Source organism: Grammomys surdaster, unplaced genomic scaffold, assembly GCF_004785775.1.
Source record: "Grammomys surdaster isolate TR1022 unplaced genomic scaffold, NIH_TR_1.0 126271, whole genome shotgun sequence".
In the NCBI taxonomy this organism is placed as follows: domain Eukaryota; kingdom Metazoa; phylum Chordata; class Mammalia; order Rodentia; family Muridae; genus Grammomys; species Grammomys surdaster.
Genome location: NW_021621071.1, coordinates 2,249,260 through 2,260,762, shown reverse-complemented (window position 1 = coordinate 2,260,762; position 11,503 = coordinate 2,249,260). Strand labels below are relative to the sequence as shown.

General features: G+C 37.9%; 1 protein-coding gene and 1 pseudogene across 1 annotated transcript in view; both read right to left on the bottom strand.

The window, feature by feature from the left end:
- Positions 1 to 293: 293 nt before the first annotated feature.
- The window catches only part of Caps2 (calcyphosine 2), a 43,638-nt gene continuing 32,428 nt past the window's right edge, over positions 294 to 11,503 (bottom strand). The window contains exons 15-17 of the mRNA XM_028759088.1: positions 7,618 to 7,743; positions 4,990 to 5,086; positions 294 to 1,428 (exon numbers count right to left, since the gene is read on the bottom strand). Coding sequence (XP_028614921.1) covers positions 1,253 to 1,428; positions 4,990 to 5,086; positions 7,618 to 7,743 — 399 coding nt within the window. The 3' untranslated portion in view covers positions 294 to 1,252. The remainder of the gene's footprint in view (positions 1,429 to 4,989; positions 5,087 to 7,617; positions 7,744 to 11,503) is intronic.
- Positions 10,843 to 11,503, bottom strand: part of LOC114613661 — a 1,477-nt pseudogene continuing 816 nt past the window's right edge.

Here is an 11,503-nt window from a genome sequence, read left to right as displayed (position 1 = left end):
TACATAGATGATAGATGACAGATACATAGGTAGATGATACATAATAGATGGATGGATAGACAGACAGACAGTTACATTTCTCGCTGGTAAGTTTCTCATCTGGCATCATTCTTGTCATGTTCTTTCCCCTAGCATGTGATAATTAGCATTGATAGTAAAGACAAGAAACTAACAATTTAAAAGTTACACATTCATAATTCCAACAATGAGTACATTCCATCCAGGGAAAAGTGAAGAATACAATTTGGAAAGAATGAGCATAGAACGGGAAGCTATTAAACACGTCATATGTAGAAGAAAATGTTCCAGTTGTTTACTATACAAAAAAAGAGCTGCTTAGAATACCATATTTTTATTTTGTGATACAAAAGGATGCTTTTACATTTTGTACAAAACTCAATGAATTATCTTTGAATTCTTCATTTAATAGTCTAAGGAAATATATCTACACACCAAAGATTCCTACATTTTGTTGTTTACATATAAGTAACATTTGTGTGCAGATAATATGACAGTTAAAATAGAAAATACAATGTAACTTTCCCAGTGAACAAAGAGCAGTATATAATTTTGAAGACAAAAAAATAAATGACAATTCTCTTTAAATAAACATTGAGGTGTAAACACCAACTATTCAAAATATAATGCATGGAAAACACCCACATTGTACTGACTTTAACATTGCTTTTACGGATAACTGAATATTTTCCTAAGTTGCAAACAAGTTGCACTAACTGCTTCACCCTTGGTCTGAATCCCACGTCATTAAATTGAGAATGGTGACAACTGTATTCTAGAGAAAGGTTCTAAGAAAATTGGGAAAGGACAGAAAATGATCACTATATACAAGCCCTCATAGAGTTTAATGGAAATGTTACTTTTCTATTAAGGCTAATTTTTTAACTACTTTTCTAAAATAAGTACAAGGAGCATAATGTATAAGGATAAGGACCATCTTATCCTTGTAGGATAAGAGATATAACAAGTGTAAGAATTATAAGTGTAATAAGATATATAATAAGAGAAGCTAAGAATGAGCAAAAAGAACTGTCTTTATAAACATCTGGACAGGTAGGCATGCATGTGTGCTAAAAAACACACATCTATTTCCAAATTGGCCTCTCCAGATTCTACTTTGAAAAAAAATTTAAAAAGAATCTCGGAAAATATATTACAAGCTGATCATATTTTATATAAAATGCATATTCTCTATAAAATACTTGGTACCAGTGAGAAGGTGTGCTATCGAAAACTAAATTCCCCATGGAGTACGTAAGATGTGGACAAACTCTTCATCACTTGCTACCTCTATACTTAGGCCTTCATAGTAATCTTCAAATTCACCGTATGAAATTTCACCATACTTCCTGCAGGCATCTTTTAATGTCTCTAGGAAAGATGATTTGATTTCCTCCTCTGTTGAATGCCCTGCAGGAAGAGGACTGACTTGAAATATTTTCCGTGAAAGTTCAGCAAAACAACAGACGATGATAGTGGGATACTTGTTCATCTTCTGAAATAATTTTGGTCATTTAAAATGGCATGCCAAACATCCCTCTGATTTCTTTAAACATTAGCCAGAATTAATTTATCTCACAATTGGCCTCTCCATCACTATCCCCCTCCTTCGTTCATCCTTTTATCTGTTCTCGAGCTACTAGCACAGAACATAGGAAAAAAGATTCATAATAGTAAAAAGATGAAAAGATGGTCAAAAAATATCCAAAATAGAATAACAAAAGGATGTGTCAACAAAGCAAAAGATATGGCAGTAATCTATGACCATTGAAATGACCTTTAAAAATATTTTTTTAAGTCAGAGGGCAGGACAGATGGCTAGCAATCAAGAATATTTGCTGCTCCTCCAGAAAATCTGAGTTTGGCCAAGCATATCCACATTTTGTGGCTCACAGTGGCCTGTAACTCCAGCTCCAGAGGGTCCAACACCATCTTCTAGCCTCTGTAAGTACCTACATCCCACACACAGACACAAACATGCATACACATATGTAAAACTGAATTCAAGGAAAAAATCAAAAAACCGTTGCTGTCATTTAAAAATATACAAAGCAAATAGGATGAAAGTGATCCTTTTATTAAAATGAAAGGAGTTTGAATGAAGGGAGACAGGACGCTGAGCTATGCAACAATAGTGCCTTGTCAAAGCAAAATCTAATCAGCAGCTAATGTATATGGAAACAAGTTTTAATTACAGCATTTTTAATTAAATTTATGTTTCAAAAAGCAAGAATCATATACCTTCTTAAAACCTCCCACCTAGAAAATATCCATCTCCCATCATCCATGGGAGATTTTCTTTCTTTGCTTTAATAGACCAGAAATTGTTACAAAATTAAATATTGGATTTCTATCATTACAAAAACTGATTTTGGGTTGTGCCACTTCTACTAAAGCCATTTTTCCTAACAGATTACTTAAGTGAAGTCAAAAGGAGAGAGAGAATGTTTTCTACAACTGAGATTGTGAAGGCAAGCATGCAGGAGGCAGAGGCAAAGGAAAGTCACAAGCAGATGGTCATCCTGGATGACACAAGATCCTGTCTCAAAAAATAAAGAGGGAGGAGGAGGAAGATGAGAATGAAGAAGAAGAGGAAGAAGAGGAAAAAGAACAAGGAGGAGGAGGAGGAAGAGGAAGAATAATAGTAGACACTTTTTATCCTGGAAATTGCTATGTATATAGATTGCAATTTGTAATGAAACATAAAAATAGGGTTTTCTTTGTTATATTAAGCTATCACTAGATTTTCCCTTTTAGACATGTACAGCCTACTTAGTTTTCCTCTTAAATGAGAATGCAAAGCCAAAGTAAGGAATTCCTGAAAGGAACCAAGGTTACCCAATAGCAGGAGCAAATCCAACTGGAGCCATCATCTCTGGCCCATCATAGAACTGAAGCAGTACAAGCAAGCTGACTCCAAAGGAAGAGATAAATGATGCTGAAGTCACCAAACTTTGAAATAAGCGTGATCATTTGCCCTTGTGTTGAGTGTGACTAACTTAGTAGAAAGATGTAGAGAATGACATCTCCAGATTTACCTTGTCCTCCGCATCCCCCTGTCTCCAACTCCTGAGTCTTGATATTACAAGGATGCCCCATGAGCTCATTTGTTCACAGCTGGAAGCCAAATTCAGCCCCTCCTACCCATTAGGCAAGCACTCTACCAACTGAGCCAAGGCCCTGACATATACAATATTTCTTAATGATAACAAGGGAAGGTAATTGTATCTTTATTAATATAAAGTATAAAACATTAAATTAAAAAAAAACAAGTCTTCTGCATTTACTTTATGTAACTATCCAGAAAAGAGGGTCAGCACTACTCATAAACAAATGCCTAAGTAGACAGGACATGGAGGTGAACACTGTAATCCCCACACTTAGGACAGTCAGGCTAAGTAGGAGTGTGACCAAACTCCAGTGAGTTTATGGGCAACACAAGTTGGACTTGGTGCATTGTTTTTCTCTTTTGTTTTCTCATTTTCCTTTTTTGGGGTGGGCACAAGAGTGGGAGGGTGTACCTAAGAGGAACATGAAGTGAGTTTGAAACATCAGGGTACATTATATGAAATTCCCAATAGTTAAATAAAAATATGATGTTGAGTAAAAAATAATAGGGTAAGGCCAGAGGCTGTCAAAGCCAGTCTGGGTTACACGGTAAGATCCTGTCTGAAAACAAAGAGAATATTCAATTAAGTAATGGAAGCCTTTTACTTCTGTATTAGTCAATGAAATGCAAATTGAGTAGAGCTCAGATTGTCAGACAAAAAATAATTCCACAAGAAAAGGCAGTATAATCTAGTGTAGAACTAGCTATCATTGCAACAGCGTTTGGAAGTACCAGTTGATATTTGAAATGTGGATATCCTTGTATTTCTAGGTATTGGTATCACACAAGGGAATCAGAAGGAAAGAAACCTAAGGAGTCACAGACAAACATGTGTGTGCTTCATTAGATGTGTGTCGATAGTTAGAAATTAGAAGCCCACCAATAGGAGAATGTTTATGCCCGTTTTAATTTGTTGATCAGTAATAGAATAATTTGGCAAACAAAAAGCATGACATCTTAATGTGGGTTAGCAAATGTTATACAACAATGAAAGTCATAGAGGGGGCTGGAGAGACGGCTCAGTGGTTAAGAGAACTGACTGCTCTTCCAGAGGTCCTGAGTTCGATTCCCAGAAACCACATGTGGCTCACAACCATCTGTAATGGGACCCAATGCCCTCTTCTTGTGTGTCTGAAGATAGCGACAGTGTACTCATATACATTAAATAAATCATGTTTTTTAAAAAAGCAAGTCATAGAGGAAGTGATTGAAAAATATGTTACGTGATTACAACTTTTACTCTTCTGAAAAAAAAATACAATGGAATTAAGGAAGTTTGCTTATCACAAACACTGTGATAAACCGCATTCATAAATCCATTATTTAAGAACTATAATAAGAAATGAACCTTTACTATTACTTTTAAAAACCCGCTACGCTTTCCTCCCTGTTTTTGAGGTGAAGTCTCACTCCCCTTTGCTATTCCTAAGTGCTGATTATAGGTGTGCGTTGCTGCTCTTGGCTGGATTTCCACAGATACACAATATCCTTTTACATACACTCCCACTCTCGATAAAGACATAAATCTTCCTCAATCCTCAAGGATGGGTCATCTATCAGAAGATACAGTAACTATAAGTGGGAGACTTATAGAGGTTCTGCCAAATCTTTTGCACTCCAATTCACCAGCCATTCCAAACAAGAATCCTATCTTCATTATAACTATCAGAGAAATCAATAAGTATAGACAACACACCTAAGAATTTTTAAATGGAAAAGGGTAAGATGGCTCCCAAGCTATTGGCTCAAACAAAATGGATTTCCTTCCTTTCAGCCGATGCTTTTAGATTTGAGAATTTAGAGAAGACATTTTTATTAACGAGCACAGTAGAAATCAAAAGCATTCGGCACGTGACAGTTACCTGAAATCACACGTGGGTGCTTCTTGGCGCAGTAACACTTTCTTATGTCTAGAACAGACACGATGCCGGTTTTGTTAAAGTCCAGTTTCATGAAAGCCTAAAGAAAGACAGGGTTTCTCTCTGTGAAATTATTAGACATGAGAAGCTATTTTGCACTCAATCATTTACGGACTCTAAACAAGACATTTTGAAGGAGCTAAACAGCTGCTTAAGAAAGCATCATTAACACGGAGGAAGATCACTAAAACAAACATTGGGGACCCTCCCACTCCCAGCTGGCATTTCATGTGCTCCCTGTCTAGCCCCCTGACCTGCAGAAAGTGATCGAGCCCCACTGCCCTGTCCCGGCTTTGCTGGGAACTGAAGGGTCAGGTCAAAGACCTTGGTAACTTTCAACTCTGAGATTCATGAAGTTGATAAAAGACCAAAATGAAGAACTGGGAAGTTATTTGAAGGTTGTTTGTTTGTTTATTTGTTTTTAGTTCAAAAAGTAAACCTGCAAACTCCACATCACTAGAATCAATGAACAGGTGAGATGCTTATTTCTTAGCGTACAATACTTCCATTACGGTTCCTGACTGGCTTCACTTGCTGTTCTTCCAACTCAATACAACTCTGCCTATCAAAAAATATGAAGAAGGGAAGATACACAGACACATCAAGCTATCTGATGCAGCAGTCTGAGCTTGCCAGGAATCCAAACTAGAACCATCTTTGTTTATTCAGAATATTTAACTTGCCGGGCAGTGGTGGCACACACCTTTAATCCCAGCACTTGGGAGGCAGAGGCAGGTGGATTTCTGAGTTCGAGGCTAGCCTGGTCTACAGAGTGAGTTCCAGGACAGCCAGGGCTATACAGAGAAACCTTGTCTCAAAAAAACCCTAAAAACAAAAGACAGAATATTTAACTCATGGAAACATTGACCTCTCTAGATTCAATTGTCCCTCAAATTCCTTTCCTGCCTGAATCCTTACACTTAGAGCCCCAGAATAGGGCTATATGTGGAGGTGGGTCCTTAAGGAAATAATTAAGAAGGAACAGAATCATTAGGGCAGGCCTCAGTCCGAGATGAGTAGTATTCCTTTGACAAAGGACAGCACAATGCACAGAGGGGTTGCCACAGGTCAGCAGTGGAGTTTCCACCTGCAGACCATAGAGAGAGTCATCAGAGGAAACGAGATATGTCCATCTGGTTTGTCCCTCTAGTCTACAAACTATGAGAAAATAATTTGACAGGCCTGTCGCTGGCTGTAACTCTTTTTTCTACCCTTTCTTTCCTTCTTTTCTCCCTTCTTCCCTCCTTCCCTCCCTTCTTTCCTTAATTTATTTCTTTTTATTTTATTTTGGTCCTTTAATCTAAATATAATGACTTATGCATAAGACACTAATTCAACTCCTATTCTGATACTCAAGCTTAGAACCATGGGCATGTCAATAACAATTAAGTGCAAAGCTGTACATGAGTGAGGAGTGTGCTTTACTTAAAGTTTTTATTACATCTCTTGGTGAGTAAGGGTAGAGCGCTTTAGTTTAGTGCTGGGTGTGTGTGTGTGTGTGTGTGTGTGTGTGTGTGTGTGTGTGTGTTTGCACTTGCAGCTGACACCTGTTACAATTACTTATCCTACCCTTCACAAAATAGATTTTTATAAATATGAGCTACATATACCTATTGTATTAAATACATACACAAAAGAAAGACCATACCACGCAAAAGTGTACATGTCTGATAGAACTGAGTTCATCTATATTTCTATTTTTAAAATTTTAGGGGTCTGTGTGTGTATGTAGGTGTGATGTATATGCACGTGTGCAGTGTGTGAGACACAAACATTCAGGGTGTCAGTTCTCACACCCTACCTTGTGTGAGACAGGCCCTCTTTGTTGTTAGCTAATGCATATCCAGGCTAGTGAGCTGTGACCTGCAGGGAGTTTCTTATCTGTGCCTCTCAGCCGTCCGAAAGAGCCCTGAGATTACAGACATGTGTTACCAGGTCTGGATTTTGATGGGACCTGAGAATTTGAGCTCAGATCCTTACACTTGCAAGGATCTTTACCCAGTGACCTATCTCTCCAGGACTCTAATTCCAGCTTAATATGACCTTTGTTCTGTTCACTTTAACTCTTAGCGTGTATATCATAAAATCTGCATAAAAACACATTAGTCATCATCGTAAAATAGTCCATCGGAACACCAACACTGTAATAGTTGTAATGCTAAGAATGGAATCGTCACATCCAATTTTTCCACTCGCTCTGTGGGACAGCAAATGAGGCTTAGGATTTTACACAACAGTTTAGATGGATAGCTAGCAATTTACAGAAACAGCAATTTATTAAGATAATTTAATTTGGATTTTATTTTTCTTGTATTAAATATTTCCTAAGATATATGTATGTGTATATATATCATATGATATATGTATCATATGATATATATGTGATTTTGTTTTATTCTAGGTAGACTTCTACAAATACATAAGCTTGCTTATTTTAAGTCTTACTAAACCCAGTGTGCATTGCAGCCAAAACGATATGACAGGTTTCAATTGATGGTCCATTCAAGGTGCTAAAAAAAATGAATCTAACAATCTAGTAAGCGTAATAGTTTGAGATCAGTTAGCAGTTACCTTTCGAACAAATGACTTTCTATATTCATTCATTTCACCAAAAATGGCACGTTTGAATTCTCCATAATCAACCTTGTTCTTGCCAGGGCCACGGCTTTGCAGAATTAGCCAAGAAGACTCAAAGTCCTAAGGAAAAAAAATTCCCCATAGAAATTAGATTACATTTTTAAATTATATAAGTCACAACAAGATCAGAGTCATATTTTGTTAGATCATCTGGGGCTCTAGACAAGGTAACCTACTGAGTAAGAAATGTCATCAAGTTACAGACAAACCTATTAAATGGAATTTTGGAGTGAATGCCTAAGCTAAAGTCCTCTTTTGAAGGAGTGATAACTCACACTATATCCTTCTTAAAGGTATGCTATTTGAGGGCAGAGAAATGCTGAGGGTCGAACCTAGGGACCTCTTGCATATCAGGTGATCTCCGGGATGCAAGTTCAATCACTGACCTCCATCCCAAGGGTCTTATCATGTTTTATTGATAAATACTAGTACACATAGAGAGCATAACATGATATCTCAATGCACATGTATGCTGCGGAAAGATCAAGCCAGACCAAATACCATCTCTGTCAAATATTTACCATTTTAATAAGAATATTCAGTAAGATTTAGTAACAACAAAGTAGTAAGACTATTTAAAACCTGTTTCAGCTATTTTTATACACAGTACATTATTCATTATTCTTGACTTTATTCACCAGGCTGTGCCATAGATAAAACCTACCCTCTTATCCAAATGGAAATGTTTGTCACTTGGCCAATCTCTATACATTACACCCCCAGCGTTTACCTCTCGGTGTCTTTATATAAAGCAATATGGTTGTTGTATACTCGGTTTTGAACTTTCCTCTGTTTTTAACTGTATTCCATCTGTGGTCATTTCAAAGTCTATTCAGGTTCTAAGACACCAGTCATGCTGAGACTATTAATGGGCTTTCTTCTGGTCTTGGGAGCACAGGAGGTTTGTATGACTTCTGAACTACACTAAATCTACACTAAAGAGGATGATGCTAACTAAACACCGCATGTCAGTTTATTCACTGCCAGGTGCTGTTTAAAGCCCTGCTCTACTCGGTGTTCTTGATATCAAAACAAGTTACAGCATTCCTTTATTGAAGCTCAGAGAGATATATTCTCAATGCTTCTCTCATGGTGTTGGCTTTAAATGAGGCTGTAAATAAAACACCCAGCTTGGCAAATAGATACTCAGAAATTGTTCTCTTCTACCCCCTAACCTTTTCAAATAAAACTGTAATTAGAAAGCTAAGATTCAACGTACCCTGCCTCTCCTCAACAGCCAATGATTTATACAGGTTTTTTTGCACGTCAAAATGCCTCATATGTTACAAAGAAAAATGTGTGTATGTGGAATTGAGTTATAACTGAGTCTGAGTTTCACTTTTACAAATCATGAGTTAAAATGAACAGGGGGCAAATGTGTTCACTTAACTCAAAGAACACCAGACTTAAAAGGACTTTTGAAGGCTCAGAAGGAGGGTTTTCAAGAATTAAGAAATGAAATCAAGTAACAAAAAGATTCATATGTCTACATATGATTCAGGATGGAAACTAATTCAGCTGGAATTTTTGCTTCATTGGTAATATTTCCATGTAAACTTAGCTCTTTGTGGAGCATACCACTTTTTATTTAAAATCAAAGAGAACGACTGTGTCTTTTCACAAATATCTTCTACTTCACAGTGAGACCCAGGCTGGTGAACCTTATTCTCACATCTCCCTGTGTGCACTTATGATTGCATAAGCATGTATATTGCATAGGTGATACAAAAAGAAGCAAAATAAAAATGTTAGTTAAAATACATGATATGGCTGGACATGTAGATCAATGTTAAGATACTTACTTTGCATGTATAAGACCCTAGGACCAATTCTAAAAATTAAAAAATAAATAAATAAAGTTTATAATAAAGCAAAACATATGAGAAAGGATAAAACTTATATTCTTACATTATCCTTCTTAGTAATTGTGATGGTTTGAATGAAAAAGGCCCCTGTAGGCTCATATATTTGAATGCTTTGCTCCTAGTTGGCAGAACTGTTTGGGAAGGATTAGAAGGTGTGGCCTCATTGGAGGAGGTAGGATCCTAAGGGGTGGGATTTGAGATTTCAAAAGACTATGCCATTCCCCATTAGCTCTCACATTTTGTGTTACGATTGTTGTGTCAACATGTAGGATCTCTATTGTTCCAGTGACATGCCTGCCTGCTGCCATGCTCCATACCATGATAGTCCTGGACTCTAACCCTCTGGGGAACTAACAGCCTCCAGCTTAAACTCTTTCTTTTATAAATTGCCTTGTCCGTGGAGTTTTGTCACAGCACTAGAAAAGTAACTAAAACAAAAGTCTTAGATAATTAGTCTTATTCACTAGTTATAAATATTTTGCAAACAAATACAGAGGCACCGGAGTAATATAATACTTTCCCACACTCCACGGGGCAAGCTATGTGGACACCAGCTCTCAATCGATTATGATTTACTTGCCTGTTTGACAAAAATATACCATGATGTTCTAATTTCCTAATGTTGTTTTTATTTTGTTATCTATGAAAGATGTGAAGGTGGATGGTCCCTGGTTTGTCTCACAAGCTTCAATGTCATCATCACAACAAACCAAAGGACAATTATGTCCCAACAGTGATAAACCATGTTCCACTGACACCAAATTTTACAGTTGATAAAGCAAATTCCCATGTAATTTTTTATTAGAGCTTCTATGCCACCCTAAACATAGCAATTGTCTCAGAACTACTCAGACAGGACCTGAACAAGAAAAGCCGAAACACTTGTACTTTTTTTTAATACTTGATCTTTTTATTCTCAAAATATTATGATACTAAATAAAATAGAAGAGGTATTGGGTTCATCTTTGGTCTCTAGGGCTTTAAGGGAAGCGGACTGAGCTCAGAACATGTCTGTCTTCTCCAAGATGTAGAAGACACTGTTTGAAGGCATATATCCCAAGTGTGGTAGGAATGGACTCCAGCTCTTCCAGAGGAATGAAAGCTAATTTGAGAAGGCAACTAAGCAAGAGGACTAGGCATCAGAACAGTAGAACATCAGGAAGGTGAAGGATAAGCATCCTCCTCTTTCTTTTCTGCTAGAATCTAAGAACAGAGACTAGTGACCTCAGCAAGGGACCAAAGTAGACAGCTACTTGGACCCCACCAGGGGAGCACCGAAGGACTCCATGGCCAGTCAGTTTTCATGCTCAGGGAGTGGGACGCTCTCCATAAGAATGGAGACAAACCGTTCCAATGTCTGTGCAGCTGCTTTACTGGCCTCTAGAACCTCCTGTGACTGGCCTTCTCCAAGTTGTTGTAATCCATGATAACCTTGTTAGTAATGAGTGAGAAACCAAAGACACGGAGCCCACAGTGTCTTGCAACAATAACTTCTGGGACTGTGCTCATGCCACCAGCATCCGCTCCCAGCATCTTCAGCAGACGACTCTCTGCCACAGTCTCAAAGGTAGGGCCTGTCAATATCATGTAGGTGCCTTCTTGTAGTTTTCATTGCTCCCCCATTTGTCTCCAGGCACTCAAAGCCTTCTGTCTCATATCCCAGTCATAAGCATCAGACATGGCAGGAAAATGAACTCCAAACCTTTCATCGTTGGGGCCTCGGAGAGGGTTCTGACCACAGAAACCAGGTAGGTTGATGTGATCACGGATCAGCATGATATCTCCAACTTCAAAATTGGGGTTGAGTCCTCCAGCAGCATTGGTGACCACCAAAGTGCCCGCACCCAGAAGATGGAAAACTCTCACTGGGAATGTCACCTTTGACAGCGAGTACCCTCCATACATATGGAACTGGCCCTGCATCATCACACAGGATCTGCCATTCAGGAAGCCAA